Here is a 27,847-nt window from a genome sequence, read left to right on the forward strand (position 1 = left end):
CTGGGGGATGGTCAGAACTTTGCCTTCAGAAAGGCCAAGGAGCTCTCTCCAGCCCCTTGCTGTGAGCAGCGAGCCTGGCCCTGCTCCTTCCACCAGTGACTGCAGTCCTTTATAAGCAAGAGTGGCCTAGTGGCTCTGCATAGTCCCTGCCCTGCATCCCGGTGGCCTGGGCTGCAACTCCCCCGTTGCTGCTGCCTGTCTTTTACTTCCGTCTACACACATGCCGATCTTACGTTTGAGGGTGGCTGTCTTAAAACAATTTAAAAAGGAAATTTGGCCCACCATTGCATGTCTGGGGAGGGGCGTGTACCAGCTCTAAAGTGTGGACTCTTGTTCTTTCTTGACTGGGAGCTCCCATTATTTTTCTAATAATCTAGTCTGATCATGACAGTCCCCTGCCTTAACTTCAAGGTGGCCTTTCTGGTCCAGATAGTCAGATCCAAACCCCGTCACACAGCCCCAAAGGCTCGACTCACCTCTGGCTGCTGTTCTCTCCCCCTTGCTTGCTCATGTCCACGGCCACAGTCCCCCAGTGGGCTGCACCTCCTCCCCCAAGGGCTCCCTCTTGGTGCCCGTTTATTGTGTCTGGGGACAGCAGGAGGTTTCGCTGTCCTCGGCAGTCGTAGCATGAGTGCAGCACAGAGAGGGAATGGCCTGGGGATGGTGTGGTGGGAACATGGCTCTGAAAGGGAATCACTTACCAGTAGCCATGACAACAGGTGCCCACACAAAAACCTCTGCACAGATGTGCACAGGGGCTCCATTCACAGTTGCCAAAGTTGGAAACAACCCAGACACCCATCCACGGTTGAGCAGATAAACAAAGTGGAATATCATTTGGCCATAAAAGGGAGAGAAGTACCAACACATGCTACCACACGAGTGGGATTCAAAAGTACCATGTTAAGGGCTGGGGTGTGGCTCAGCGGTAGAGCGCTCGCCTAGCATGAGTGAGGCCCTGGGTTTGATCCTCAGCACCACATAAAAATTAATAAAATAAAGCTATTGTGTCCACCTACAACTGAAAAATAAATATTAAAAAAATCCCATGTTAAGTGAAAGAAGCCAGACACAAAGGGCCACCCATCGCTGTATGATTCCCTTTACGTGAAAGGTCCAGAGTGGGCAAATGTGCAGAGGCAGAAAGTAGATGAGTGGATGCCAGGTCCTGGGGAAGGCAGGTGGGGGGACTGCTCAATGGGGACGGGGCTTCTGTTCAATTTCAAGGTGATCCAAACGCTGTGGAACTAGGTCATGGCGATGGCTGTACAACATTGTGAAAGACTTAATGCTACTGAAAAATGGTTACAATGGGGCTGGGGCTGTAGCTCAGTGGCAGAGTGCTTGCCTTGCACATATGAGGCACTGAGTTCGATTCTTAGCACCACATAAAAATAAACAAATAAAATAAAGACATGCTGCCATATTCAACTTCCAAAAAATTAAAAAAAAAAATGGTTACAATGGCAAGACTTAAGCCCTGTGTATCTTACTGCACACATACAAAATCAACCCAATGGCTCGAGATCATTGTGGGGGATCTGAGGTATGTACGTGAACATGAACGATCCAGACACTTGTAGACCCCAGAGCATATGGAATGACCTCAAGGGGCCTGCTCAAATCATCAGAGATGCTGAAATAGCTTTGGGATAGTTAGGGCATATTTCGTGGCAGAGACTGGATCCGTGTGAGTTTGGCCAGAGACTGGCGGGGACAAGGTGGGGCCGTGCTGGGTCGCGGAGCCAGGTCTATGCTTACCTTCAGCCACTTCCAAAGGGCCCTGGGATTTACGTAGCTCCTTCACTGTTTCCAAGAACTCTTTGCCCCCCGCCTTTTCCAGGGCTTTACCTGCAAAGGAGAACAGGGGGAGGCCACGGTAGGACAGATTCTCAGGAGGCCTGGGGGAGGGCATCCTTAGACACTAGGAATCTCACTTCCCAGCTGTCATCCTGGTCTGCCACTGATTGCCGGTCGAGGGGTCTTTGGGCCTCTGGTGTAACAGATTTAGTTAGTAAGTCTCTCTCTCTTTTTCCCCCAGTACTGGTGTTGGGGACAGGACCCAGGGATGCACTCTCACTGAGCCACATCTCCAGACTTTTCATTTTTAATTTTGATACAAGGTCTTGCTAAGTTGCTGAGGCTGGCCTTGAACTTGTAATCCTCCCGCCTGAGCCTCCCACGTTGCTGTGATTACTGGCATGTGCCCCCATGTCCAGCTGGTTAGCAAGCTACTTTAAAGGACCTTTTAAGGGGTGATTTCCAGTCCTGGAGATGATTTATTTCATTCTTTATTTTGGCCAAGATGCCAGTATTCTGTTCTACAGGTTCAGCAGCAAGTTGTAAGCCCTCGGGTCAGAGGACAGACACAGGCCTAGGGCAGCCTAATATCTTGTTCTTCCAACTGAGGCCTTGATTTGCAATGGAAACATGCAGAGATTTGGGAGGCTCATCTCCACGGACTTCCTGTGGGAACATCATCCCAGGCACTGCTGTTAGGGCAAGTTCTGCAATATCTCAGGGTCTGGCCTCTACAGAGGTTCCTGGTCAAGCAGGAACCTCACCTGAGTGCACCAGGGACCCAGCACCTCTTCCCACGCTCTCATTCATGTCTGAGATGACATGGGTGTTCGGACTAGGGTGACGGCTGTTCTCCACAGGAGACAAGGTGTTTGCCCTCAGACGTCCCCATCTCCTAGTGAATGTGGCCATCTGGCCATCTGGGGAGAGTCTCAGATCTCTCTTTATTAATTATCATTATGGATTGAGCATTCTTAATATGAAAATCCCAAATCTAAATTGCTTCAAAATCCGAAAGTTTCTGAGCATCCACATGACACCACATGGAAAATTCCCTACTTGACCTCACGTGATGGGTGGGCCACCGTCAAAACTCAAGTGCAATGAAAATATTGTATAAAATTACTTTTAGGTTATGTGTATGAGGTGTATATAAAATCTAAATAGTTTTGTATTTAAACTTGGGTCCACTCTACAAGATATCTTGTGTATGTGAAAATATTCCAAAATCTGAAAACATAAAAAAATCTGAAACACGGGCTGGGGATAAACCTTAGTTGGTAAAGAGCTTGCCTTGCACAAGGCCCTGGGATCAATCTTCAGCACCACAAAACAAACAAACAAACAAACAAATAAAAACCAAAAAATATCTGAAACACTTTTGGTTCCAAACATTTTGGATAAGGACTACTCAGCCATCACCACCACCATCCTCATCTGTTCAGAGGCTTCCCTAGGGCCTCAGGGATAGACTTTCTACACTCAAGACACTCAAGTATCTTTGGAGAGCCACAATACTTTGTGCACATTTTTATTTAGGACAAATGTCTGTTCTAGCAGTCACTCTCCATGGGGCTGGGGAGGGGCTTCTTCATGAAGGTGCTTGTGTTTCCTTTTTCCTGGGCTTGAGTATACTGACTTGTGCCTTGGCTCTCACCTGCTTTGGGACCTGTGTGACAGTAGGTTTCAGCAATAGACAGTTGAGGCTGGGCAGCAGCAGCCACAGCAGCAGCAATTTTGTTGGCTGTTGGTTGAATGGCTTACTGTTGTAAGTTACAACAGGAGCTGTGGATCTTTTTTTGCACCAGGAATTGTTGAACCCTGGGGCATTAAACCACTGAGCCATATCCCCATCCCTTTTTATTTTTTAGAGACAGGGTCTCTCTACTTTGGTTATGTTACTTGCTCAGTTGCTGAGGCTGGCTTTGAACTGGCAATCCTCCTCCCTCAGCCTCCCAAGCTGCTCTGATTACAGACGTGCGCCATTGCACCCAGCCAGGAGCTGTGGCTCTTACACACAAGTCCTGGTAGTTTTGTGTCGTTGCTGGGGGTGGTGGTGGGTGCTGTCAGAGCAGGTGCTGTGTGTGCTGTGGGGAAGGCTCTGCGAGCAGCAGCTGTTGTAGGATTGGGCCGGGCCACTGCAGCCGTGGTGGCTGCAGGTGCCTGGGCAGCACTAACTGTGTGAGCACTACTGGGGCCCGATGGACAGTGGAGCTAGCAACTGTGGTTGAACGAGAACAGGCTACACCTGAACTAGCTCCTGGCTACACTTAGCCACAGCTGTGCCTGCTGTGGGTGAGTCCTAAGTAGTTGCTGGTCACTATCTTGGCATCTTCCTCTAGCCAGCGGGGCACTTGTGTGAAACCACAGGGCATGCGGGAACCTCGGGCTTGGGCTGCAGCTGCTGAATTCGGAGTCTCACCTGCTGCCTCCCTCCTCTGCTTTGCTCCTCAGCCAGGTACTTGGGTTTCTCTTCTTTTTTTTTTTTTGGTACTGGGGATTGAACCCAGGGGACCTTTACCCCTGGGTTACATCCTCAGTCCTTTTTATTTTTTTTTATTTTGAGACAGGGTCTTCCTAAGTTGCTTAGGGCCTCACTAAATTGCTGAGGCTGGCCTGGAACTTGAAGTCCTCCTGCCTCAGCCTCCTGAGTCCCTGGGATTGTAGGTGTGTGCCACCACGCCCAGCTGGTACTTGGGTTTCAATGATATGACTAGGAAATGGTGGTTGCAGGCTACGCCAACCACCTCTGAGTCTTCTTTCTGGCTCCCAGACTCTCGGTCAGTATTGATCTGCTGGGTCAGAACCTGAGGAAGCCTGGTAACCAAGGTGGTAGCTCATTCATACAGAGAAGCAGAGAAATTGAAGCTGCTGTCCCTGAATTCAGGCCAGGGACCCAGTGGAGATGTGCAGAAGGCAAGAAGAGTGCATCCTGTCCACTAAACACTTAAGAACAAAGCAGCTGGAGAAGCAGAGAGGCAGCTTCACTCTGGGAAAGCATTCCCATGAAGAAATGAAGGAACGCTAGAATTAGAGGATCCACACTTAGCAACCGTGGGCAAACGGACAGTCCAGGAAGGGGCATCTGCGGCTGCTAAGGTCATGCAAAGAGAGACAACAAGCACCCTGTTCCAAAAATAAGACTTCCAAGGAGTCTTACTCAAGTTATTATTTATGGCGCTGGGACTTGAACTCAAGGCCTCCTGCTCTTCACCACTGAGCTTCGTCCCCAGTCCCAAATTTCTTGAACCTGAATCTCATTAAGCTTCTAGCTCTAACTACCAACTTATAAAAACAAAAGAAAACAACAAAAATACACAGCGAAGAAAAGATGTTTAATGAGTATGCAAACAACAAAATCCAGATTGTGTGAGACCCTCCAGGACAAACGGCCTGGTTTCCTCAACAAATAAATTGCAAAGAAATAAAAAAGACAGATAAAGGGGGAACCTGTGAGTTCAAAGACTTATCAACCAATTGCAGTCTGTGGACTCATTTGGGTCCTAAATCAATTTTAAAAAATAATATTCATGACATAATTGGAATCTCAACATTCATTATAGTTGATATGAAGTTAATTTTTTTAGCTGTAATAATGGTACTATGCTTATGTTATTAAAAATTAGCCCTTATCTTTTTTTTTTTTTTTTTTTGGCACTGGGGATTGAAGCCAGGGGTGCTTAACCACTGAGACACATCCCCAGCCCTTTTTTATATTTTATTTAGAGACAGGGTCTTACTGACTTGCTTAGGGCCTTGCTAAATGCTGAGGCTGGCTTTGAACTCGTGATCCTCCTGCCTCAGCCTCTAGAGCTGCTGGGATTACAGGCGTGTGCCACCATGCCCAGCACTGGTTATCTTTTAGAGGTTGTTCTGAACTACTCACAGTTAAAATAATATGTTGTCTGGAAATATGTGGAGGTGTTAAAAGCTGAAACACGCTTGATCACACTCGTAACTGATTATTGCATCTGCAGAGGGGTTCATTACACTTTCTTGTTTGTGTGTATGCTTAAACATTTTTGTAATAACTCATTTTATTTTGCATGCAGAGGGAATTGGGGATCAAATTCAGGACCCTATGCACACACTCCACCACTGAACTACACCTGCAGCCTCTAACATATTTTAAAAGAATAAAGCATGGCGCTGGGCATGGTGATGCATGCCTATAATCCCAGCAACGCAGGAGGCTGAGGCAGGAAGATTGCAAGATCGAGGTCAGCCTCAGTTACTTAGTGAGACCCTGTCTCAATATAGACCTAAAAATTGGGTTAGAGTTCCCCTGGGTTCAATTCCTAGTGCAGTTTAAAAAAAAAAACAAAAAAAAGGTCTTAGCTGCATGGGATGCTTGGTTTGGGTTGGTGGGGGAGAACTGAATGGTGATGGGTGGGCCTGCTGATAACACAGCAGCAATAATAAAGACTCTCAATTTTTAAATGCCAATGAGCTCAACTCTTGGCCAAGCCCCAAGTATGCCTCCCTAAAATTCATAGCAAGTTCTCTTGTTATTCTCAATTGCGGATGAGGAAACTGAGGGTTAGCCAAGTTAAGAAAATTGCCTAAGGTCACAGAGCTAGGAGGCGTTTGTTTGTTTGCTTGCTTGCTTATTTATTTATTGGTGCTGGAAATTGAACCCAGGGCTTATATCTGCTAGGCAAGCATTTTACCAACTGAGCTATATCCCCAGCCCTAGGAAGGGATTTGTAAAAGCCGGGACACACACCAGGTGGACTCAAAATCTGCTCTCTTAACCACCTGGCCACCTTTCCACCCATCTCTCCTCTCCAGACCCCCACAAGAGGCAATCCGCACCCCAGGGACAACAGGCCTTTCCTTTGTTCACTTTACCCTTCTAGTGGGGAGTAGAGGCCGTTCTATCTTGTAAAAATGGGTGAGGTGTACCCATTTCATGTGCTGTTATTTGCAATGCCCTCCCCACTCATGGGACAGGTGGAAAACCACTGGTGAAATAACCCAGTGCTCTCGGCCTTACAGACCACCGAAGTTTTTCTAGCGCTCTCTTTCCTTTTTACCAAGAGCATTCTCAATATTTACACTTGAAAAGTGCACGAGGTTTCGTCCAAAACATGTAGAATATTTCCAATCTGGAAACTACTCAGATGCCATCAATGGCAGAATGGATTGATAAACTGGGGTCTTCCACACAGAAAATGAACGGACACAGCCACACTCAGTCGCACAGCTGGATTCCACAAACGCTCTGCCAAGTAACAGGAGCCAGACTCGGGAGAGTCCACGATTTCACTTAAATAAGTTCAAGAGATGAAGCCCCTCCATGTGTGAGAAGACAGGATAGTGGTTCCCCCTGGAGAAGATGATGGCTGGGAGGGGCCTGGGGAGACTGCTGGGTGCTATAGGGTCTGCTTCCTGACCTAGGTGCTGGTTGCCTGGTGGTATTTGCTTTGAGAAAATTTCATCAAATTGTACAGTAATGATCTGTCTCTAGGCTATATTTCAATATAAATTTCTCGAAATATGTGGCTGAGTTACTCTGTAGTGATGCTGTTCCATTAGTACAAAGACAGAGCTTGACAGGGGACCCCGTGGACAATGGCTGACTTCGTGAGGACTTCCGTGAACAGGTGCCACCCCATGGCACCTCTCCTGAAGTCTCAGGACCTTACCTATATCTTCCTTGAGGTCAATTTCGGCTGTGGTTGGGTGGACAATGCCCTCCACTCTCATGGAGCCAATATGGCTGATGTCACTCTGGGTCAGGGACAGCTGAGTTAGGAAGAAAAGATGGAAAATATGGGAAAGATCAAATCCCATGGAAAATCTCCCACTGACTCTCAATAATTCACACCAAACATCGACACAAGGACTGCACATGGAGCAAACGTTTCCCAGGTTTCTTTTCCTCTGATGGTGCTGGGGATTGCACCCAAGGCCTCTGCATGCTAGGCAAGCGCTCTACCCCTGAACTGCACTTGAGGCCCTTTTCATTTTGAGACAGGACCTTGCTAAGTAGCCCAAGCTAGCCTTGAACTTGCCATCCTCTTGCCTCAGTCTTCTGAGTTGCTGGGATTACAGGCATGTGCCACCATGCCCTTTACATTTATTTTTATTTTGGGGGGGTTGAACCCAGGGACACTCTACCACTGAACTCCATTCTCAGCCCTGTTTATTTGACTTTATTTTATTTTGAGACATGGTACCACTGTGCCCAGCTGGTGTTTGGGTTCGAAGAGGCTCCTGTGAGCTCAGTGGATTTTTCACTTTGAGGCTAGAGAATGCAACAAATCTGCTTTCTCTTTCGGGAACAAGAACGGAACTTCTCATTTCTTTCTTTTATTGTTTGTGCCTTTGGCTCCCACCCTTGGTGGCCTTGGTTTTGGGTGCAACACCCTCTGAGCAGCTCCTGTGAGGGAGAGATGCTCAGGGCTTGCCTTCTCTTCCCAGGGTTCTGCATTTCCCCATGAGCAGCCCTGAAGTTTTGGGGTAGGGCACTGAGGTCTAGAATCTTGCAGGAGGGATGTAATTTTGGCTCTGGGTTTCCAACCTACCTCTGTCTGGCCACCTTGCCATTTATTTATTTATTGTACTGGGAACTGAATTCAGGGGCCCTCGACCACTGAGCCACAACCCCAGCCCTATTTTGTATTTTATATAGAGACAGGGTCTCGCTGAGTTGCTTAGCACCTCGCTTTTGCTGAGGCTGGCTTTGAACTCGCGATCCTCCTGCCTCAGCCTCCAGAGCACCTAGGAGGACACGCGTGTGTCACCACGCCTGGCTCTACCTTGCCTTTTGGGGACCACATTGGTGGGGAGTTAAGGGAAATCTCCTTTGTTTCTCCAGGAGAGCAAGAACTTGGCCATCCCCTAGATAAGAGAGAGAAAGCTAAACCTCATGTAACCAGGGAGAACCCTGGAGGGGACATAAATTCCACCTCTTAGCTTCCTGCTCTGCTTCATCAGAGATGAATTAGGAACTGGCCACATTGATGCTCTTCTTTCCACAAGCTTTCCCAGCTGCTGCGTTGGCGGTGCACTCCACTGGCAGGCTGCGAAAGCTCAGAGGCCGGAGATATGATTAACCGGCTCTCTCCTCGTGTGTCTTATTTCATTATCAGTTGACTTGGTAGATAAATTGTCTGCTCAGTAAACTTTATGCTCGTGGGAATGAATTATTTGCATGTCTGACTGGGCGGCTGCTGTGTTGCTAGAGACTGTTCAAATGTATAATCCTGTTTGTTTTCTTTCTGCAGCCAGGGAAGGCAGGCAGACTGAATTATTGGCAAATAATTCATTTCGAACACCAGGGGTATTCAGGAAGCATATATTTCTATTTTCCTTCTCTGATAAATGACATCAGACCATGAAGACAGGTCTCTCTGAGGCTGTTGGAGGCCACCCAAAATATCCATAGCTATCTGGGACCTGGGGGACATCATGTCATCCTATCTACTGACCAGAAAGCTTCTCTCTATTACTTTGGCTGACCAAGGTCGGCATGGACAACCTCAGCACTAAAATATTTGTGTTCATTTTCATGGTGCAGAAACCGCCATAGTTCGTTAGTTTAAAAATGAATAATTCAAGACTAGAGTGGAAGTCGCATTAAGGAAGGGAGGGACGAAGGCGGCATCATTGCTTGTAAATAGCAGGTTATAAAAGTGTAATCGTGTTTTACTACAGCACATTACGATTCTCTTTATTACCTTCTGCCCTAGAACAAGGCTCTTAGAAGACAGGATGGTGAATCCATCCCCTGGCCCATCTTCTGAGGTGGAATTTGAAGTTCCTTCTTTGTCGCTGTCCTTTGGTTTGGACTGTTGGTAGAAAATCAGAAGGACAGATGAGAACAATTCAGAGGAAGTCGGATGTGGCTGCGACGACGGCTGCCGACTCCGACGGGAAAGGGGTCGCCAGGAGTTACTTTCTGTTTTCTTATTTGGTGGAATGGAGGACAGAACCCGTGGGTGCTGTGCCACTGAGCTACGCCCCCAGTTCTTTTTATAAACTTTTAAAAATTTTGAGCCAGGGTCTAGTTAAGGTGCTGAAGCTGGCCTCCCACTTACGATCCTCCTGCCTCAGCCTCACAAATTGCTGGGATGCATGGGAGCACCGCCACGCCCGCCCGGAAGCTTTTCTTTTGATCAAACCTAGGGCCTGGTGTACGCTAAGCTCAGGCTCCACCACTGAGCTCACCCCCGCCCTCTGCTGTTCTGTGATGGAGGAAACCAAGGGGTGTTCTGTGACGTGAGGAAAAGAAAAGTGTCCTGCAAAAATATAAAGCGTATTAAAGGCGTTCACTGGTCCTTGGAGTCCTCATTTGTCTGCATGCGTTCACCTGTCTGCAGCTTTTGATGACAAACATCAGAGCCAAGTGACTGGTCCCCAGCGCCTTGCTCAAACATCCCCTCCCCAGGATTTCCCTGGGGCCAGTGGTAATGGCACCAAGTCCTGCCCGATCTCTTACATTAGGAGGTCTGCAGAGTGAAAAGTCCACCTCTAGAGCAGCCCTGCTGTCCTAGGCTGTCCCTGTGATGGAGCTCCTCTGTCTCTGCTGCTGAGTGCTATCGAGTGCTGGAAATGTGGCTAGCGCATCCGGTGCTGAATTTTTAATGTGGCTTAGTTTTTATTCAAGTTGCAATGGCCACACGTGACGGGTGGTTACTGCACTGGGCTGCATGTGAAAATATTGATTACTCTAGGGCTGGGGATTCAGCTTTGTGGTAGAGAGCTTGCCTAACACAGGCAAGGCCCTGGGTTCGATCCCCAGTATCACAAAAAGAGAAATAAAAAAAAAAAAAAGAAAATATCATTCCATAAGTGGTGTCAGCGAGCTAAGGCACTTAGTTAGCAAGCTGCCCACGACATCTGGCATGCAACCTGCCAACCCAGGGAAGTGTCCATGGGAAACCGGGGATTGTTCAGCATGCAGAGTGGGGCTCTGTGGGGAGATGAGAAGCAGGACTCCACACTGCTGTCTTTCACTTACAGTTTTGGTGAGGCTGTAAAAGGGATCTGAGAACCACCCCCACTTATCTTGGGGTTGAAAATCTCTGGCAAACCCCGTTGGATGACATGAGCTCTAATCTCAAAGGTCCTTTCTTCTACCTACTCCTTCCTCAAGCACCAAGCTACAGAGTCCTCAGTCCTCTGGAGATGCCAACTGCGCCCTCATCATCTTGTCCCTAAACTTCTTTCTCATTCTGGGCTGTCTTAGTCTATCCAGGCTGCTATAACAAAAGACCCCTGACTGGGTGACTTATAAACATCAAAAATGTATTTTTATTGCTCTGGAGACTGGAAATTCAAGATCAAGGCTCTGGTGAGGACCCTTTCCACACGGAGGAGGCCCTCTTGTTGGGTCCTCCCATGGTGGAGAAGAGGACAAGCTCCCTCAGGCCTCTTCTTCTTAGTACTGGGGATTGAACCCAGGGGAGCTCAACCACTGAGCCACATCCCCAGCACCCCACTTTTTTAAAAATTTTATTTAGAGACAGGGTCTCTCTGAGTTGCTTAGGACCTTGCAAAGTTGCTGAGGCTGGCTTTGAGCTAGCGATCCTCTTGTCTCAGCCTCCTGAGCTGCTGGGATGACAGGCATGAGCTACCGTGCCCAGCTCCCTCGGGCTCTTCTGATCTCATGTATGAGGTTGTACCATCAAGATCATCACCTCCCAGAGGCCCCATCTCTGAACCCCATCCCTCGGGGGGTCGGTTTCTGCAGATGAATTTGGGAGGACACAAACACCTGAACCACTGCAGGGGCAGTGACTGGTCTGTGAAGCGCGCTGGGCTCACCTTTTTGGATGTCCGTGGCTTGGCAGCCTTGGACTTCTTGCCTCCCTTCTTGCCCGACGTGGCCTTCCTGCCTCTTTTCTCTGGGGGTGGAGAGAGGATAGTTTCCGACTTGCCTTTGGTCCCTCGCTTTTTGGCCAGCAGTTCAGGGTGAATTCTGGGCAGGACACCTCCGCTGGCGATGGTGACTCCTTTGAGCAGCTGAAGAGAGAAATGCATGCACTCATACAGCCAAGGGCTCCCTGGTTCTGGGTTTAAAACAGTTCTGTTGGCAAAACTAGGCTTAAATCTGGTCTTGGTTTTCCTGAAGAAATGACACGATACATATTGAACCGGCTTCCCCTCTTTGACTTGGAGAGCATTTCTCTGCAGGTAGCAAGGCCTCCCGGGATCTCATACAGTAAGCAAAACAAAAGGGTCAGGCCAGTTGAAGCCAGGGATGCTGCCCAGGGCTCTGGAATTCCAGAGGACAACAGAGGATGAAGGGCTTCACCTCAGAGGAGCCCAGCTGGACAAGACTAGGTTCAAAGGTCAACACAAAGACCGGACCAATAACAACCGTCCAGTCTGCACACTGTCCAGCATGCGTTCATCAGTCAACGCGTTTAGCCACGTACCTCCCCACGGAGAGGTTTATTTATTTGCAAATAATTGACATTTTCCCGCTACACTAATATATTCTGCGTATCCCAAACCATCAGGACACCAAGGGTGATCTGAGACCATGGCTCATCTCTGATCTGTTAGTTCTCCATCTGGGACGAGAGAGGCATAGGATTTGGGAGTAAGAGTCCAGAAATGTTTAGAGCAAATTGACTGGTCACTGTAGACCTGTTAAATCTGATAATGAACACTCGTGGCTTATAGTTCATAGGTCTTTTTGAAACTTTTCTAGTAATCCATTTTTTTTCATTACATCATTTTGTTTGTTTATTTATTCATTTTCATGTGGTGCTGAGGATCGAGCCCAGTGCCTCTCACGTGTGAGGCAAGTGTTCTACCACTGAGCCCCAGCCCCAGCCCCTCTAGTAATCCATTTTTATTCCGTAGTTTGAAATGATCAGTCTATGACAGCTTGGCAATAGAAAAGGGTTCTCCACCGTAGTTTGAAAAGAATGAGATAGAAAACAAATATAAAAATTCTACCATTTACCCACCACCTTGTACCCTGAGGTGGGGGTGGGGCGCTCACCAGACTTTGGAGCTAGTTCCAAAATATAAAGGGTCAGTTCTAACATGAACTAAGGAGTCTCCTGTTCTCAAGAGAATAAATCGTCAGCATGATTTGGGTGAAGAAACTCAGGACAGGAACCTGTGCTGCCCCTTCTCAGCAATGTGGAGCTCATCTTCACTGGGGACAGTCTGGCAAGATCTGGAACATATAATGGGATCTATTCTGGGGGCAACTGAATTTTGACAGAGTTAGCAGAATTTCTCCTTCTCTTAACCAGTCTGAGGTCTTTTTTTTTTTTTTTCTTTGCATAGATGGGGTTAGGAACTGTCACAGGGAAGATTCTGGCTGGCTGGGTCCACCTCCCGGGGCTGTCTGAGCTGCGGACGTACCTGGTTGAGCTCCTCGTCATTGGCCACAGCCAGGAGGATGTGTCTCGGCGCTATCCGGGCCTTCTTGTTGTCCCTCGCGGCATTCCCCGCCAATTCTAAGATTTCCGCTGAAATTACAAGGGGGCATTAATAGACAGTCACAGAATGGGGTCGGAGTGCCTTTTCTTTGGCCTTCAAGTTAGCCGCCTTCATAGCTTTGTGATTCTTGTGCCTGGGCCTGAGAAATGCAGAAAGCTGAAATGAACTCAAGTTATAGGTGGGTAAGACACCTTACCAAGACCTCACATATGATCCTGTAGCAAAGTCTTCTAGTTGTCCCTCAAAATTAATTCTCCCTCTTCTTCCTTAGTACACCAGCCTCTGATTTCTTTTTTTTTTCTTTTTTGGCTGACCCCATAACCACAGGAACAAAGACTGATTTCCCATCCTCCCTGTTGATAAACATGATCATGTAACTGAGTTCTGGCCAGTGGGAAGCAAGCAGTTATGAGGTATGGGGCTTGTGAGAAGAGGCTATCGATGAAGGAGAGCTGCACCCTTTTTCCCTTCCTACTCGTGGACTGAGGATGTAATGGCTGGAATTTGGGCAACCATCTTTGACCAAGAAGAAGTTGCAGATGATAGAGCAACAAGACAGAAGGAAACTCAGTCTTCTTACTATTGGGACTAGGAGAGTGGAATAAACTCTCTTCTTTAAGGTTCTGTAAGCAGAAGTGAATCCTGACCAAAACAGAATGCTAACACAGGATCTGGATTGCAGTCTATAGAGAGCAGGGCCAACTCTGGACAACAGGGACAGAGATAAAGTCGGCCTTCAGGACCCATTGGGATCCCTCTAGACTCTCCTTCCCCTTTTGCTTCATTCCTCAGATCCCTTCTGTTTTTGAGCAAGTGGGGCTTTCCCTGTGGGACGAGGAAATGCTTAGCTTAAAAAAGGAATTCCTGGCCAGGTGCGTGGTGCACACCTGTGATCCCAGCAGCTCTCAAGGCTGAGGAGGAGGATCGAGAGGTCAAAGCCAGCCTCAGCATTTAGAGAGGGCCTAAGCAACTCAGAGAGACCCTGTCTCTAAATAAAATACAAAAGAGGGCTGGGATGTGGCTCTGAGTTCAGTCCCCAGTGCCTCCTCCCCCCACCAAAAAAAAAAAAAAAAGAATTCCTAAAGATGAGAGCCGAGAGTCCTGGGTAGGAAGGCATCTCTCGGGATTTAAGCATGGCAATTGGTAAATGTGAAAATGTTAATTAAGAATATTGATAAGGGCTGGGGTGGTGGCTGGGTGGTAAAGCGCTTGCCTGGCATGTGTGAGGCCCTGGGATTGATTCTCAGCACCACATATAAATAAATAAATGAATAAATAAATAAAAGGTCCATGGACAACTAAAAAAATTTAAAAAAAATTGCCAATAAAAAGGAATTGTCCCAACATTCTTTTACACGCTATCACAATTTAGTGGTCAAACGTGAAAATTGATAGCGTTTATACCATCTGGATGCTTCTCTCCTTCCTCCTCTGTTTTGTTATTTTTCTTTCTTCCTTAATTTTAGAAGGATTTTGTGCTGAATCAAATTTGTCATAAAAAGTATGAAGGGGTCTGGGGCTATAGCTCAGGGGTACAGCGCTTGCTTAGCAAGCGTGAGGCACTGGGTTCGATCCTCGTCACCACATAAAAATAAATAAAATAAAGGTATCGTGTCCATCTACAACTAAAAAAAATGTTTTTTAAAAAGTATGAAGGAGGCTTTAAAGAAAAATTCCTCCCCTTGGAAAAGAAGCAATGTGCCCACGTGCTGTCTCACTGGTAACGGGGGCGAGCAAGTGTGTGTCTGTGCACTTGTGTGAATATGTTGTGTGTGTCGCACGTGTGTTTGCTGGGGAATCTGCTGGTACAGTGGCATAAATACTAAGCCCTAAAATTAATAGGCTATTCTGTGTGAGTCTTCACAATCAACCTAATTTCAAATAAAATAGCACACGAAATTGCCATCATTTAAAAATCTGTGGCAATAATAAAAACTTGGCATAAGTATGCCACGTTAACTAAGCAAATGTGATTAACAAAAATTAGAATAAAATAAACATTAGAGTTAAATATTTATGTGGCATTTCCATAATGAAAAATGCTAAATTGCTGCAAATTCATTCTCCCATCTTTCCCAGATTAGTAAGCAACGTATATTGTGTTTACCGACAATTCATTTATACAGTGACCATGTTTTCTAAATAGAAGAAGTATGAGCATTCTCATTAGGACAATGGGACAGATCATTGAAATTAATGCTGCATTAATGCTGATTGTCTGATTTGCTCCATTTGTTCCTCTCTCCTTTTCTTTCTCTTAAAAATGACACACATCATCTCAGTGGCTCGGGAGCCTGAGGCAGGAGGATGGTGAGTTCAAAGCCAGCCTCAGCAACTGCGAGGCGCTGAGCAACTCAGTGAGACCCTGTCTCTAAATAAAATACAAAATAGGGCTGGGATGTGGCTCAGTGGTTAAGTGTCTTTGAATTCAATTCCCAGGACCTAAATAAATAAATAAATAAATAAAGATACACATCAAGAAATGTGGCCATGGAACCCGCATGAGTCGGCTTGCAGACTCTAGGGTCCCAGGTACATGAAGTGGGGTTTGCAGCACCTGTTCTCTTGGGGACTGTCACTTCCAGGTGCACACTCTAGAGGAAGGAACTCAGCTCACCCCCTTTTTCTAAATCCCCTTTTCTAGAGGGGATCCAGGAGCCTCTCAATGTGAAGCTTCTGAGTAATTGAACTGGACTTAGCATCGTGGACCATGGGCTCCTGTTCCCTGCATTTATAGAGAGAGGATGAGCGTCCTCCCCAAATTCATCAAACAGACTGTGAACGGAGGGCTAATGGGAAGCCCCACATGCTTGGAGCCTTCAGGAAGCCCCCGAGGAAGATCAGGTTGCTTTCAGCTTTTCAGACAGATGCCCAGACATTAGATCTACAGACAGAGAATCTGCTGCAATCAAAGAAGCACAGGAGGAGGGGAAAAGCAGCGACTGAGCACATCGCAACAAGGGGCTGAGCTCGGTGGAAGTGCAACCAGACTCTTGAACCAGCCCTTCTGAAATAATCTGTGGAAAGGAAAACTTGATTATGTGCTCTAGTGCAAAACCAGAGGTGGGACTTCTTTAAAAATCTTCTTAATAATACAGAATACAAAATCTAGATCAACCGGTGCTTATCTCTTCGGATATTCCATTCAGGGCACCTTTGGACAGGTATGTCCCCATTTAAATGACATCAATCATCCTTCAAGTATCAAATGTTATTATGACATTTTTGTTATGTGGGTTAATAAAGTTTGCTACATTCTTGAGTTACTTTATGGACCCTGGGGGCAAAAGAATCTTTACACTGGTAATCCACAGGGAACTGATTTATACATATTTTTTTTGTTGTTGTTTTTTTGTTTTTTGGTGCTGGGGATGGAACCCAGGGCCTTGTGCACGAAAGGCTGGCACTCTACCAACTGAGCTACATCTCCAGCCTGGATTTATACATATTTGTTTTGCTGAACAATTTGTGGGAAGACTGTTATTCTGCTAAGTGGTTGAAACGCCCACATGATCCCAGAGAGCTCTGGAGCAGTCCCCTCACTTGGGGTCCAGCCATAGTGACCACGTGGAATACGGCCAAGGGTCTGATAGTGCAGGGAATGGTTTCTTTAGCTAAAAGATGTTGTAAAGCGCATGCACATTATTTTGGGAGAGTCCGTGACCTTTCATCTTGCACACAAGCCTGGATTTCTCCAGCCCAGAGAAGATGGGAACTACCACATTAAATGTAGGGCTGGGACAGGGGACACTGAGTGGCCATTCCTTCAAGGCCCTATTTCCTCTCCTGATCCCTTTATATTTGTGTTTGCTTGCCCCCAAAGTAGGGGTGGCCCAGGGCTCTGTCTGTACCCCCTGTTCTGCTTGGGCTCTGCAGTCTTCTGGGAAATCCTATCCCGTTCATGGCCCAGCCTCCACCCTGACCATGCTATGTCCCCATGTGCAACCTGGACTGCCTACCAAGGGGTCCACGGGCCAGCCAAGTCACCACATCCCCGAATCAAAATCATATCATCCCCTGACCCCCTCTCCTCTCTGGGGACTGCAGCTCTGGCCACATATGGCTCCCCTGAGACCTGCCAGTCATTCCTGCCCTTCCTGTTCCCCTTTCCCCTTCTCCCTGTCACCACATGGGCTCCTACGGGCATCACCAATCCTACACACGCCATCCTCCTCTTGTCCCATTACCTGAAGCCACTCTTCTCTTCCAGCCCAGGTAATTGTAATGGCATCTAAACGGCTTCCTCACCCCTTGTTCTGTCCTCCTATAGATCCATGCTAAGGAGGCCACTGCTGGCCCATAGGTACATTTGTGCAAAGAAGAAAAAGACGCCCCTTCCTTAAGACAGGTTACTGCCATCTGCCGGACATCCCTATAACAAATGTGCAATTCTTCGCACTCTGATGGCAAGTATACTTTTTGGGTTTTGGGTATGGGGGATTGAACTTAGGGCACTCCTCGACCACTGAGCCACATCCCCAGCCCTATTTTCTATTTTATTTAGAGACAGAGTCTCACCGAGTTGATCAGTGCCTCGCTTTTGCTGAGGCTGGTTTTGAACTCACAATCCTCCTGCCTCAGCCTCCCAAGCTGCTGCACTTGTGTTTTGAAAAGAGTGCTTTGTTAGCCAGGGTCATGTTTTGATTGTGCAGGTCACACACTGCACAAGGACACGCCTTTGGGGAGGATCGTTCCTGGGCTGGGCGCGGTGGTGCACACCTGGAATCCCTGTCTCTAAATAAAATACACAATAGGGCTGGGGATGTGGCCCAGTGGTCCCTTGCCTCTGAGTTCAATCCCTGGTACCAAACAAAACAAAATACAAGTGCAATAAATGAAATTTTTTAGAGAAGAAAATGCTTGGTATTAAGTGGAGAGACCTAATTATCTAGGGATGGTGTGTCAATGACGAGTTAACGAGAGTGCCCTGGAATTCATCCCTGTTTTAAGACTTGTCTGCCCTATAAAAATATATTACTGAACACTTTATCACCATAAAATAGTTATAAATAATTCATTCTCCCCATCTTGCATTCAGAATATGTATATGGTTGGTAAATATATATACATTATGTATGGTTGATCAATATATATTATATATACATATATATATGCATGTGTGTGTGTATAAATACAAAATGCTTTTCCCAGAATTTAGGCTTGGTTTTCAGTGCATTTCCCCAACTTACATTGGCGATGTGGACTGGGACGATATTGTCCTTGGTTTGGCTTCCCCACCAGCTCCCTGTCTGCTACACCCCGGCCTCTCTCCATCCTGCAGGGGCTGGGACTTGTTGGTGCTGGGACTAACCTTTTGGTAGCCCGGGAAGGCCCAAGCTGCCTTGTCTCTCATAAGGTGTTTGGTTTTACATAAAATTTCCTGTTTCAATTATTTTGGGCATACGACCTGGTGGTGTCCGGTGTATTCATAAACTTGTGGAACCATCAACGCCGTTGCTCGAATTTTTGGAGAGTCCCCAGTGGGAATTCTGTCCCCACTCAACAACAACGCCTCCGTCCCTCCTCCCTCATCTCCACCTTTCTCTCCTGACCTACTGCAGTTTGGCTCTGACCTCCTGCCCCATCCTGGCCAAGGAGGGTGGCCATGACCTTGGGGTGGCAGATCCCTTAGGGTTGCGCCTCTCACCCCCTCGCTGGCTTTCCTGGCATCACCCACTCCTGCCTTTCCCTCTAGTCCCCTCTGCCACGTCTCCCCCTCTACCTGGGCACTCTGGTGTCCCCTGGGCTGGGTCCTGGGCTCTTGGCGCTTGCTCTCTCTCTGTGACCTTGCTCACTCCCAGGGCCTGAAGCCTGCCACTGTGCCCCAGCCCTGAGATCACTCTGGGGCCTGTGACAGACCTAGGTGGCCTTCCCTGCAGAGGTGCTAACATGTGGCACTCACAGTAACACGGGGACCAGGGATTCGTAGCTGGTAAATGGCCGAGTCGGAGTCCAGGCCTGGCTGGATCTAGTTTCCTGAGCCCCCTGCCCTCCTGGGCATCTTACAGACACCCAAACTCAGCAGATCCCAAATGCAGCCTGCAGCCTGCCTGTGCTGTCCCTCTCGACTCCCTCCTTGAGCCGCAGGCCACTAGCTGCTAGCCCACACGGCCACTCCTCGACCTGTGTGTTATGGTTTGGATACAAGGTGACCCCCCCAAAAGCTCCTGTGTTCATGCAGGAATGTTCAGGGGTGAAATGATTGGATGACGAGAGCTGTGGCCTAATCGGTCCATCCTAGTCTGAATGGACCAACCAGGTGGTAACTGTAGGCAGGTGGGGCGTGGCTAGAGGAGGTGAGTCCCAGGGAGTACATTCTAGAAGGGCTCATCTTCCCTGTGGCTCCTTCCCCTCTCTGTCTGCTTCCTCGTGTCCATGAGCAGGGCCAGGCTCCTCAGTCCCGGCCTTCTGCCAATGTGTTCTGACTCACTTGGGCCCAGAGCAATGGGATTGACTGAACCCCTGAAGCAGTGAGCCCAGATGAACCTGTCTCCTCTAAGTTGCCAGGTATTCTGGGGACAGCGATGACAAGCTGATTAACATACAGTGCAGCCCGGCCTGCAGGAAGGTAGCCAGTCCACGCCTGACATCATTGACACCCCTCCCACTGGCCTGTCCAGGACTGCCCAGAGAGGACTCTAACCCCCCTCATCTCCCAGCTCACTTTTCTTCTCACCAGCCCTCCGTGCAGCCCTAGTCCTGGCCACTGTCAGTTCTCAGAAGTGACACTAGAACAGCTCCCACTGGTATCCTGGACACTGACTTCTTGTCAACAGTTCTTCACTCAAAACCTCCCAAATGCCAGCTCTGGCCTTTAATGTCCCCACCGCCCACACACACACCTGTACATGTAAAAAGTGCACATTCTCACATAATTCAAGGACCATCAAAATCTAACCTGGGCCACGAGGCCTCCATCTCCTCTCTTACCCACACCCACACCCATTTCTCAGCTCTGTTCTGGACACATGCATGAAAAGCCCACATACCCGCTCTGAACTTTGGGGTTTCACCCCCACTCCACCTCTCCCAATTTCCTTCCTCCTACTTCATCCATTCCATTGGAGTTGATCAGCTCACTCCCACCCTGGCCTCCATCAGCATCACTTGGGGGAAGTTTTAAAATCCCAATGCCCAGAACATTCCTCGGAGTCTCTGGGGGTGGGACTAGGAGCCATGATTTAACATTGATTGACTTGAGCCAGGGTTGGTGTTATCGTTTGGAGGTGAGGTGACCCCCAAAAGCTCACAGGTGAGACAATGGAAGAAGGTTCGGAGGAGAAATGATTGGGTTGTTAGAGCCTTAACCCAATCAGTGAATTAATCCCCTGATAGGGATGAACTGAGTGGTGACTGAAGTGGGGGGTGTGGCTGGAGGAGGTGGGGATTGGGGTGTGGCTTTGGGGTGTATATTTGTACCTGGCAAGTGGAGATCTCTCTCTCTCTGCTTCTGATCATCATGTGAACTGCTCCCCTCCCACACTCTTCTGCCATGATGTTCTGCCTCACCTCAATTCCGGAGGATTGGAGTCTGCCGTCTATGGACTGAGAACTTGGAAACTGTGAGTCCTCAAATAAACTTTTCCTCATTTACAGTTGTGCTGGTTGGGTCTTTCAGTCACAGCAGCGAAAAAGCTGACTAAAACAGTTGGGAGCCCGGTTACGGCCTACCGGGCCCTTGCTCCCTATCAGACGGTGCGTCCCACCCCTGCCCTTCCACCGCCCTCTGGCTCCCCGCCCAGCGTGACCTCCCCTCCTGTGATGTGCTTCCTGCTTGTCCTCCCTGCCGGACAGTGGACCCAGCAAAGGTGGGACCACGTCTGCCTGTTTTCTCAACATCGACAAGGTCTGATCCAAAGGCAGCGTCAGTCAGGATTGTTCCATGAATGTGAAGGTCATTTCAAGGGTGACAGGAGGTTTCTACACGTTGGACACCCTTTCTTCCACAGTCAATTGAAGCTCCTTCATAAAACAAACTGACTAGGTGTATTAGCTTTTCATTGCTGTGACCAAAATACCAGAAAGGAACAACTTTGCAGAAGAAAGATTTTGCCTTGTGGTTTCAGCCCGTGGTTGGTTGGCCTTGTTGTTCTGGGCCAAGGCAGAACATCATGGTGGAAGGGTGTAGCAGAGAGTGTAGCTTACAGCATGAGAAACAGAGGAAGGAAGGGGCTAGGGACCAGTGTCCCCAAGGGCATGGCCCCCAGTGACATACTTCCTCTAATCATACACTACCTTCCTGATTTCTACTACCTCTCAGAAGTATTCAAATTATTAATCCATCAAATGAATTAATCCATTGTGGAGGTTAAAGCCCTCATGATCTAGTCATTTTCTCAAAGCCCTACCTGCTGCATTGGAGGCCTGAGCCTTCAAGGCATGAGGTTTAGTGGGGACATTCCAGGTTCAACTCATAGCACCAATCAACAAACAAAAATCCTCCGTTTCACTTAGTCAATGGTGGCCTGCAATTGCACCAATATAATTAAAATTAGTGGAATTTGAATTAAAACTCCTTGTCCCATGAAAATGCACATTCAGCTCAAGCATACACCACCTTAACAGAATTATTTTATCAACACTTAAGAGAGGGAAGAGAAGAAGTACTGTTATGGAGTGTATTCTATGCACCAGGCAATGTACATAAATGACCTCATTTAATTAAGTTAAATGAGTTGGCTCTGGAAAACTCCAAAGCTCAGAGAGGTTGAGTTAACAGTTGATGAATGGACAAATCTGGATTTTTTTTTTAGTTGTAGTTGGACACAATACCTTTATTTTACTTATTTTATTTTTATGTGGTGCTGAGGATCGAACCCAGGGCCTCACACATGCTAGGCAAGTGCTGTACCGCTGAGCCACAACCTCAGCTCCTGGATAAACCTGGATTTGAAGTGACATCTAAGTCTGTGTCTCCAATTCCATCCTAAGCTTAGAGGGGAGAAAAGGCACAAAGAGCCAGGTGGGGCGGCCGATGCCTGTAATCCCAACAAGGAGGCTGAGGCAGGAGGATCGCAGGCTCTTGGCCAACCTTAGCAACTTAGCAAATCCCTATCTCTAAATTTAAAAAAATTAATAAACTTAAAAGGGCTGGGGGGTGTAGCTCAGTGATGGAGTGCTTGCCTAGCAAGTCTTTGCCTGGATCCAATCCCTAATACCTGGTGGGGGAGAAAGGCACAAAACACAGGTCACAGAGAGGACAGGTCCTCTCCCCAGGGCAGAGGACAGGGATGGATTGTGGGACTGGCTGGGGGAAGGATGTCATGGGCATGGCAAACTGCTCTGCTCACCTGATCTTTTCTCTCACTTCTCCTTCCTGCCCAGCATCAATGACCCAGTTCTACCACCAGGACTCACATGCCAAGGCCTTGCTGTGGGCGCTGATGTGCGGAGACTAACGAACGCTGACTCAGCAAATACTGTGGAGTAGGCAAACTCAACATTTCCCATCTAACACATCTGAACCAAGAACAGAGAGGCCAGTATCCAAAAGGCCAGATTTTGTATTTGCACCAAGTGGAGACATAGGAAAAGCATAATTATTTTCATTTATAAAAGCACTGGGGCAGTGTGTCACGTAGCAAAAAAGTACATAGCCTGGGGTCAAAGGCCCCGAATCCCAGCTCCCCACTTGGAAGCTGAGGGAGTCTTCAAGTTGCTTAGTGTCTTCTAGACTCAGTGGGTTATTTTGAAACTTCATAGACCTCTCTCAAAGTTCCTTCACTCCCTTCCTGAGCTGGATTTCCCCATCAATTTTTCTTTCTTTTATTTATTTTTTAAACTATTTTTTTAGACCTTTATTTAATTTATTTTTATGTGGTGCTAAGGATCGAACCCAGCGCCTCGCACATGCTAAGTGAGCGCTCTACTGCTGAGCCACAACCCCAGCCCTTCTTTCTTTTATTTTTATTTTGGGTACTGGGGATTGAACCCAGGATACTCTACCACTCATACTCAGTCCTTTCCATTTTTTAAATTTTGAAACAGGGGTTTTGCTAAGTTGTTTAGGGTCTTGCTAAGTTGCTGAGGCTGGCCTTGAACTTTCTATTCTCCTCCTCTGACTCCAAAGTCACTGGGATTATAGCGTGTGCCACCATGCCTGGTTCCCATTGATTTCTGAGTGCCATCTCAGACTCAGTGACTCAGACCACCTGGGGACACAGATAGACAGACCTGCATTTGAAACAAGCGTCCCCCAGGTCTGTGGACTTGTGGCTAGAGGGTGGCTGCAGTCTTGCTACGCAAAGTGTGGTCTCTGGAGCAGCAGCAGCACTACTGGAGTCTCAACCTTATCAATGTGACCCCCTTGTGGGGTCCCCACTTTGAAAAGCTCTTCTCTGCAGCACTTGATGGGCTGAGTCCTGGAGCCCCCCAAGTCGTTTTTCCAACTCCTGGAGGATCCAGAAAGGTGTTCAGCCCAGGAACTGGCCTTCATTTTGCAACAGGTCAGGTGCCGAGGGCTGCCTGTTGGAAACTCCCAGGGAGAATGTGTCCATGCGTGGACCAAGGCAGACTGTTCAGTAAATGCTGACTGGGGAGTGGCTAGGAGGGGAAGCCATCCTCCCAAGGGAGGAACTGGAGGGAAGACGGAACAGGGGCTGGGGATGTAGCTCAGTGGCAGAGTCCCCTTGCCTAGCATGAGTGAGGCCCTAGTTTGATTCCCTAGGACCAACAACAACAACAACAACAACAACAAAAAAAAAAAAAAAAAAAAAANATGAATATAGTATGTACTGTTTTAAGTCTGGCTTTTTTTTTTTTTTTTGGTGGGGGTTGGGGGGATGGACTAGGGAACTCAGGGGCACTGAACCTCTGAGCCCCCTCCCCAGCCCTATTTTATATTTTATTTAGAGACAGGGTCTCACTGAGTTGCTTAGTGCCTTGCTGTTGCTGAGGCTGGCTTTGAACTTGTGATCCTCCTGCCTCAGCCTCCTGAGCTGCTGGGATTATAGGCATGCACCACCACGTCCCGCAAGGCAGTCTGGCTTTTAACCTGGTAGGATTTCCAAGGCACTTATCCTTGGTGTCCAGGTATTTTTTTAATCTTGGGCAAAGTTAGAGACAGCGTTGCTCATGGAAAATGACCCCATGAGGAACTAATCACACTTACTTATTTTTATATTTTTAAGATACTATGTATTTCTTAAAAAACATTCCTGATATTGTGAAGCTTGGTTTTGATTTCACTATTACATAAGAGAAAAGTAACAAAAAGTTAAATAGGAAGAAAGAACACACACAGTAAAAATCTCTCTCTTGGCAAAAACAAATAATTTAACAATAGATATGGAAATTATCTCCTGTGTACCCACAAAAGACAGAGAACTGCCTCAATAGAGGACAAAATTCAAACATTACATTGGCTTTATAGAACCACATGAAGATGCTTTTGATGTTCAGGTACCTATTACTGATAGACATTGAGCCCTAATTTAAATATACCAGGAAAACTGATGTTTAATGAGCAATTTGATATAAAGGGAAAATCCCTGATAATAAAATTCTCCCTGAAGTTTCTTCTTCAGGAGCCTACATATTTACATATCATAGTTCACCACAGAATCCTTGCAGATTGTGTCTAAAAAATTTTTATTTTTGCAAAAATATGAGATGCAACCATTATGTGAAGCTTTTTTTTTTTTTTTTTTTTTTAAAAAAGAAGCATCAGTATTAAATAACACTTAAATGATTAAGTAAAAACCATTTATTACTAAACTGTCTTTGGTGCAAGATTAGGATGCACAGAATACCCGTGAATATATGTTAATGACATGGTGACAATTCTGTGGTAGAATGCGGTATTGCATTTGCTTAAAATCTAGACACACCTGCAGGGTACAGACCTGGAAGAGCCATTTAACTGTGGGTTCTTTTTTTTTTTTTTTTTTTTTGAGGGGGGGTACTTGGGATCCAACTCAATAGCATTCAACCACTGAGCCACATCCCCAGCTGTATTTTGTATTTTATTTAGAGACAGGGGTCTCACTGAGTTGCTTAGGGCCTCACTTTTGCTGATGCTGGCCTCGAACTTGCGATCCTCCTGCCTCAGCCTTCCAAGCCGCTGGAATTACAGGCATGTGCCACCGTGCCCAGCTAACTGTGGGTTCTTGGTCTTCCACCCATCTTTCCTAGGCCCCGGGCCAAGCAGGCCAGGCGAAACCCTGTCACTACCCACAGTAGCCTTGAGTCAGGCTCAGGGTGATTCATAGTGTCCCTCCCTGGCCAGTGTGAAAGGGGCCCCTGGAGGTGGAGAGCTGGGAGTGGCTGACCTGGACCTTACCTGCCAGGTACTCGATGACTGCAGCCATGTAGACGGGGGCACCCACGCTGATCCGGTACTTGAACGTCCCTTTCTTCAGGTAACGCATCAGCCTCCCCACCGGGAAGATGACCCCGGCCCTGGCTGACCGGGACAGCTTGGACATTTTCTTCTTCCCGCTCCGACCCGACATCTTGCCTCAATTTCCCTCTCAGCTTGCTGACACACTGGCCTCCTGGCACTCACAATGCTGGGGAGGAAAGAAGGCAGGAGTGAGGAGTCGGAAACACTGGGGGCACACTGCTGTGGCCCTAGGGCACCACTGCCGCAGTCTGGCTGGGCACACAATCACGAGCCACCACACAGCTTGTAGATTCAAACAGCAGCTCTTTATTCCCGAACTCACACCAGCCGTCTACAATCACGTTCTGGGGAAATCCACGTTCTCTGCCCAAATCCACCTCCACTGGGCTTCTATCTCCAAAATATACTGTCTGAATCCCGTGAGAACTCAAGGGGAACTCAGGCAGCAAGATACGCCCTATTCCCAGCAGGAATAATCTTAAACCTTAAACCTGGAACCTAAACCGGGAACGCCCTAATCCGCCTTGGTCCTTGAACAAGGTCACCTACATTCAATGTCACTGCAACATGGGGTACGCTGGCAAGGAAATTGTCATACCTACTTGGCTAATGGCTCCCAGCACACCACGGTGACTGGCGGCAGGTGGGGAGCCAGGCATCATCAGGCCACCCACAAACACCCCTCCCTGCCAGGCTAGCAGGGCCTCGAGAGGACAGGCCAAAGTAAACTGTCACTGAGAGGCAGGATATGGGTGTGTGGTCAGCTGAACAGTGATTCCCCAAAGACGTCCATTTCCTCACCCCAGAACCTGTGGACGTGACTGTGTAGGACAAAGGGACTTTGCAGATGTGACACAGCTGAGGGTCTTGAAATCAGGAGATCATCGTGGATCATCTGGGTGGACCTAATGCCATCACCAGGATCCTTACGAGAGAGACCGGGAATCAGAGTGAGTAAAGAGACGTACGCAGAGAAGGAATCATTCTTCCTGCGCCTCCAGAAGGGTCCAGCCCTGCCAACACCTTCCCACATGTTAGATGTGGGACCTCAATAGTGCAAGGTAACAAATTTGCATTACTTTACTGTTTATTTTATGTTTTGAGACAGGGAATTGCTGTGTTGCCCAGACTGGCCTTGAACTCCTGGGCTCAGGCAGTCCTCCTGCCCCAGGCTCCTGAGTAGCTGGGATCACGGGCATGTGGCACCCCACCTGTCTGTGTTGATTGGAACCACTGAGTTTGAGGTGATTCATACAGCAGCATCAGGAAATCAAATATGGCTCCTATTTGCCCAGGTGACTGCACCATTATTGTTAGCTTTGATCCATATGAAGCTGATAGGCATTTCTCAGATGGAAACACCTTTCTAAGTTCAACAACGGCGTAGCAATCTTAAAAACAGAAACAGGGGCTGGGGTTGTGGCTCAGTGGCAGAGCGCTTGCCTCACAGGTATGGGGCACTGGGTTGGATCCTCAGCACCACATAAATAAATAAAACAAGTTATTGTGTCCATCTACAAAAAACAAAACAAAACAGAACCAAACCCAGAAACAGGCCGGAAGAGGCAGTTTTATTGAGTATGCTCCTGTGAAGTAGCCAGACATGCAAATGAAAAGCCATAAAACAACCCAAGCGTCTGCTCCCAGGAATGGGGAATTCAGATTGACCTGGGGGATGGATTTCAAGTCAGCATGAAGAGGTGGCTTCTTAGAGTGCCCCAGGATGCAGGTGTATAACTCACCGCTACTTAGGAAGCCATCATTGGGGGATAATAAAACAGCTACATCCTCTTGGACCAAGTCTTTGTGAGGTCAAAAATAATTTGTAATAGAACTTAGGTGTGTTTGAACTGTTGGTTGAGGGACTATTGGGACCCAAAATGCAATATGATTCAAAATAAGGAAATTATGATGGACCAACAAAACAAACAAACAAACAAACAAAACAACAAGAAACCAAAACAGGACCAAAGAGACGGAGATGGAGACTTTCTCTGAAACACGTTAAGGAATCAAAGCTGTCTGCTCCAGAGCCATGGCATTCTTTGGAGATGGAAAATGAGCAAGTCAAAGTAAATGGAAATGGTTGGCACCCACCGAGGAGGCCGTGTAAATTCTGAACAGGTCATCCCACCAACAGCCAAGGTGGCCAGGAGGAAGGAGGGCCAGGAGTGGGACCAAGCTGATGGAGGAAAGGGCTGAACAGACGCACAGCTAATGAGAAATGGACACGGAACTGCGACTTACTGAATCTGGACAAAAGCGTGAACAGAAAGTTCAACTTTCTGTAGG

At 47.6% G+C, this 27,847-nt stretch overlaps 1 protein-coding gene across 1 annotated transcript in view; it reads right to left on the reverse strand.

Moving 5' to 3' along the window:
• The window catches only part of LOC107154820 (core histone macro-H2A.2), a 53,365-nt gene that overhangs the window by 8,283 nt on the left and 17,235 nt on the right, over positions 1–27,847 (reverse strand). The window contains exons 3-8 of the mRNA XM_015500544.2: positions 25,493–25,727; positions 13,135–13,241; positions 11,575–11,772; positions 9,486–9,596; positions 7,449–7,548; positions 1,762–1,851 (exon numbers count right to left, since the gene is read on the reverse strand). Coding sequence (XP_015356030.1) covers positions 1,762–1,851; positions 7,449–7,548; positions 9,486–9,596; positions 11,575–11,772; positions 13,135–13,241; positions 25,493–25,664 — 778 coding nt within the window. The 5' untranslated portion in view covers positions 25,665–25,727. The remainder of the gene's footprint in view (positions 1–1,761; positions 1,852–7,448; positions 7,549–9,485; positions 9,597–11,574; positions 11,773–13,134; positions 13,242–25,492; positions 25,728–27,847) is intronic.

The sequence above is a fragment of the Marmota marmota genome, unplaced genomic scaffold, assembly GCF_001458135.2.
Source record: "Marmota marmota marmota unplaced genomic scaffold, marMar, whole genome shotgun sequence".
Classification (NCBI taxonomy): Eukaryota; Metazoa; Chordata; class Mammalia; order Rodentia; family Sciuridae; genus Marmota; species Marmota marmota.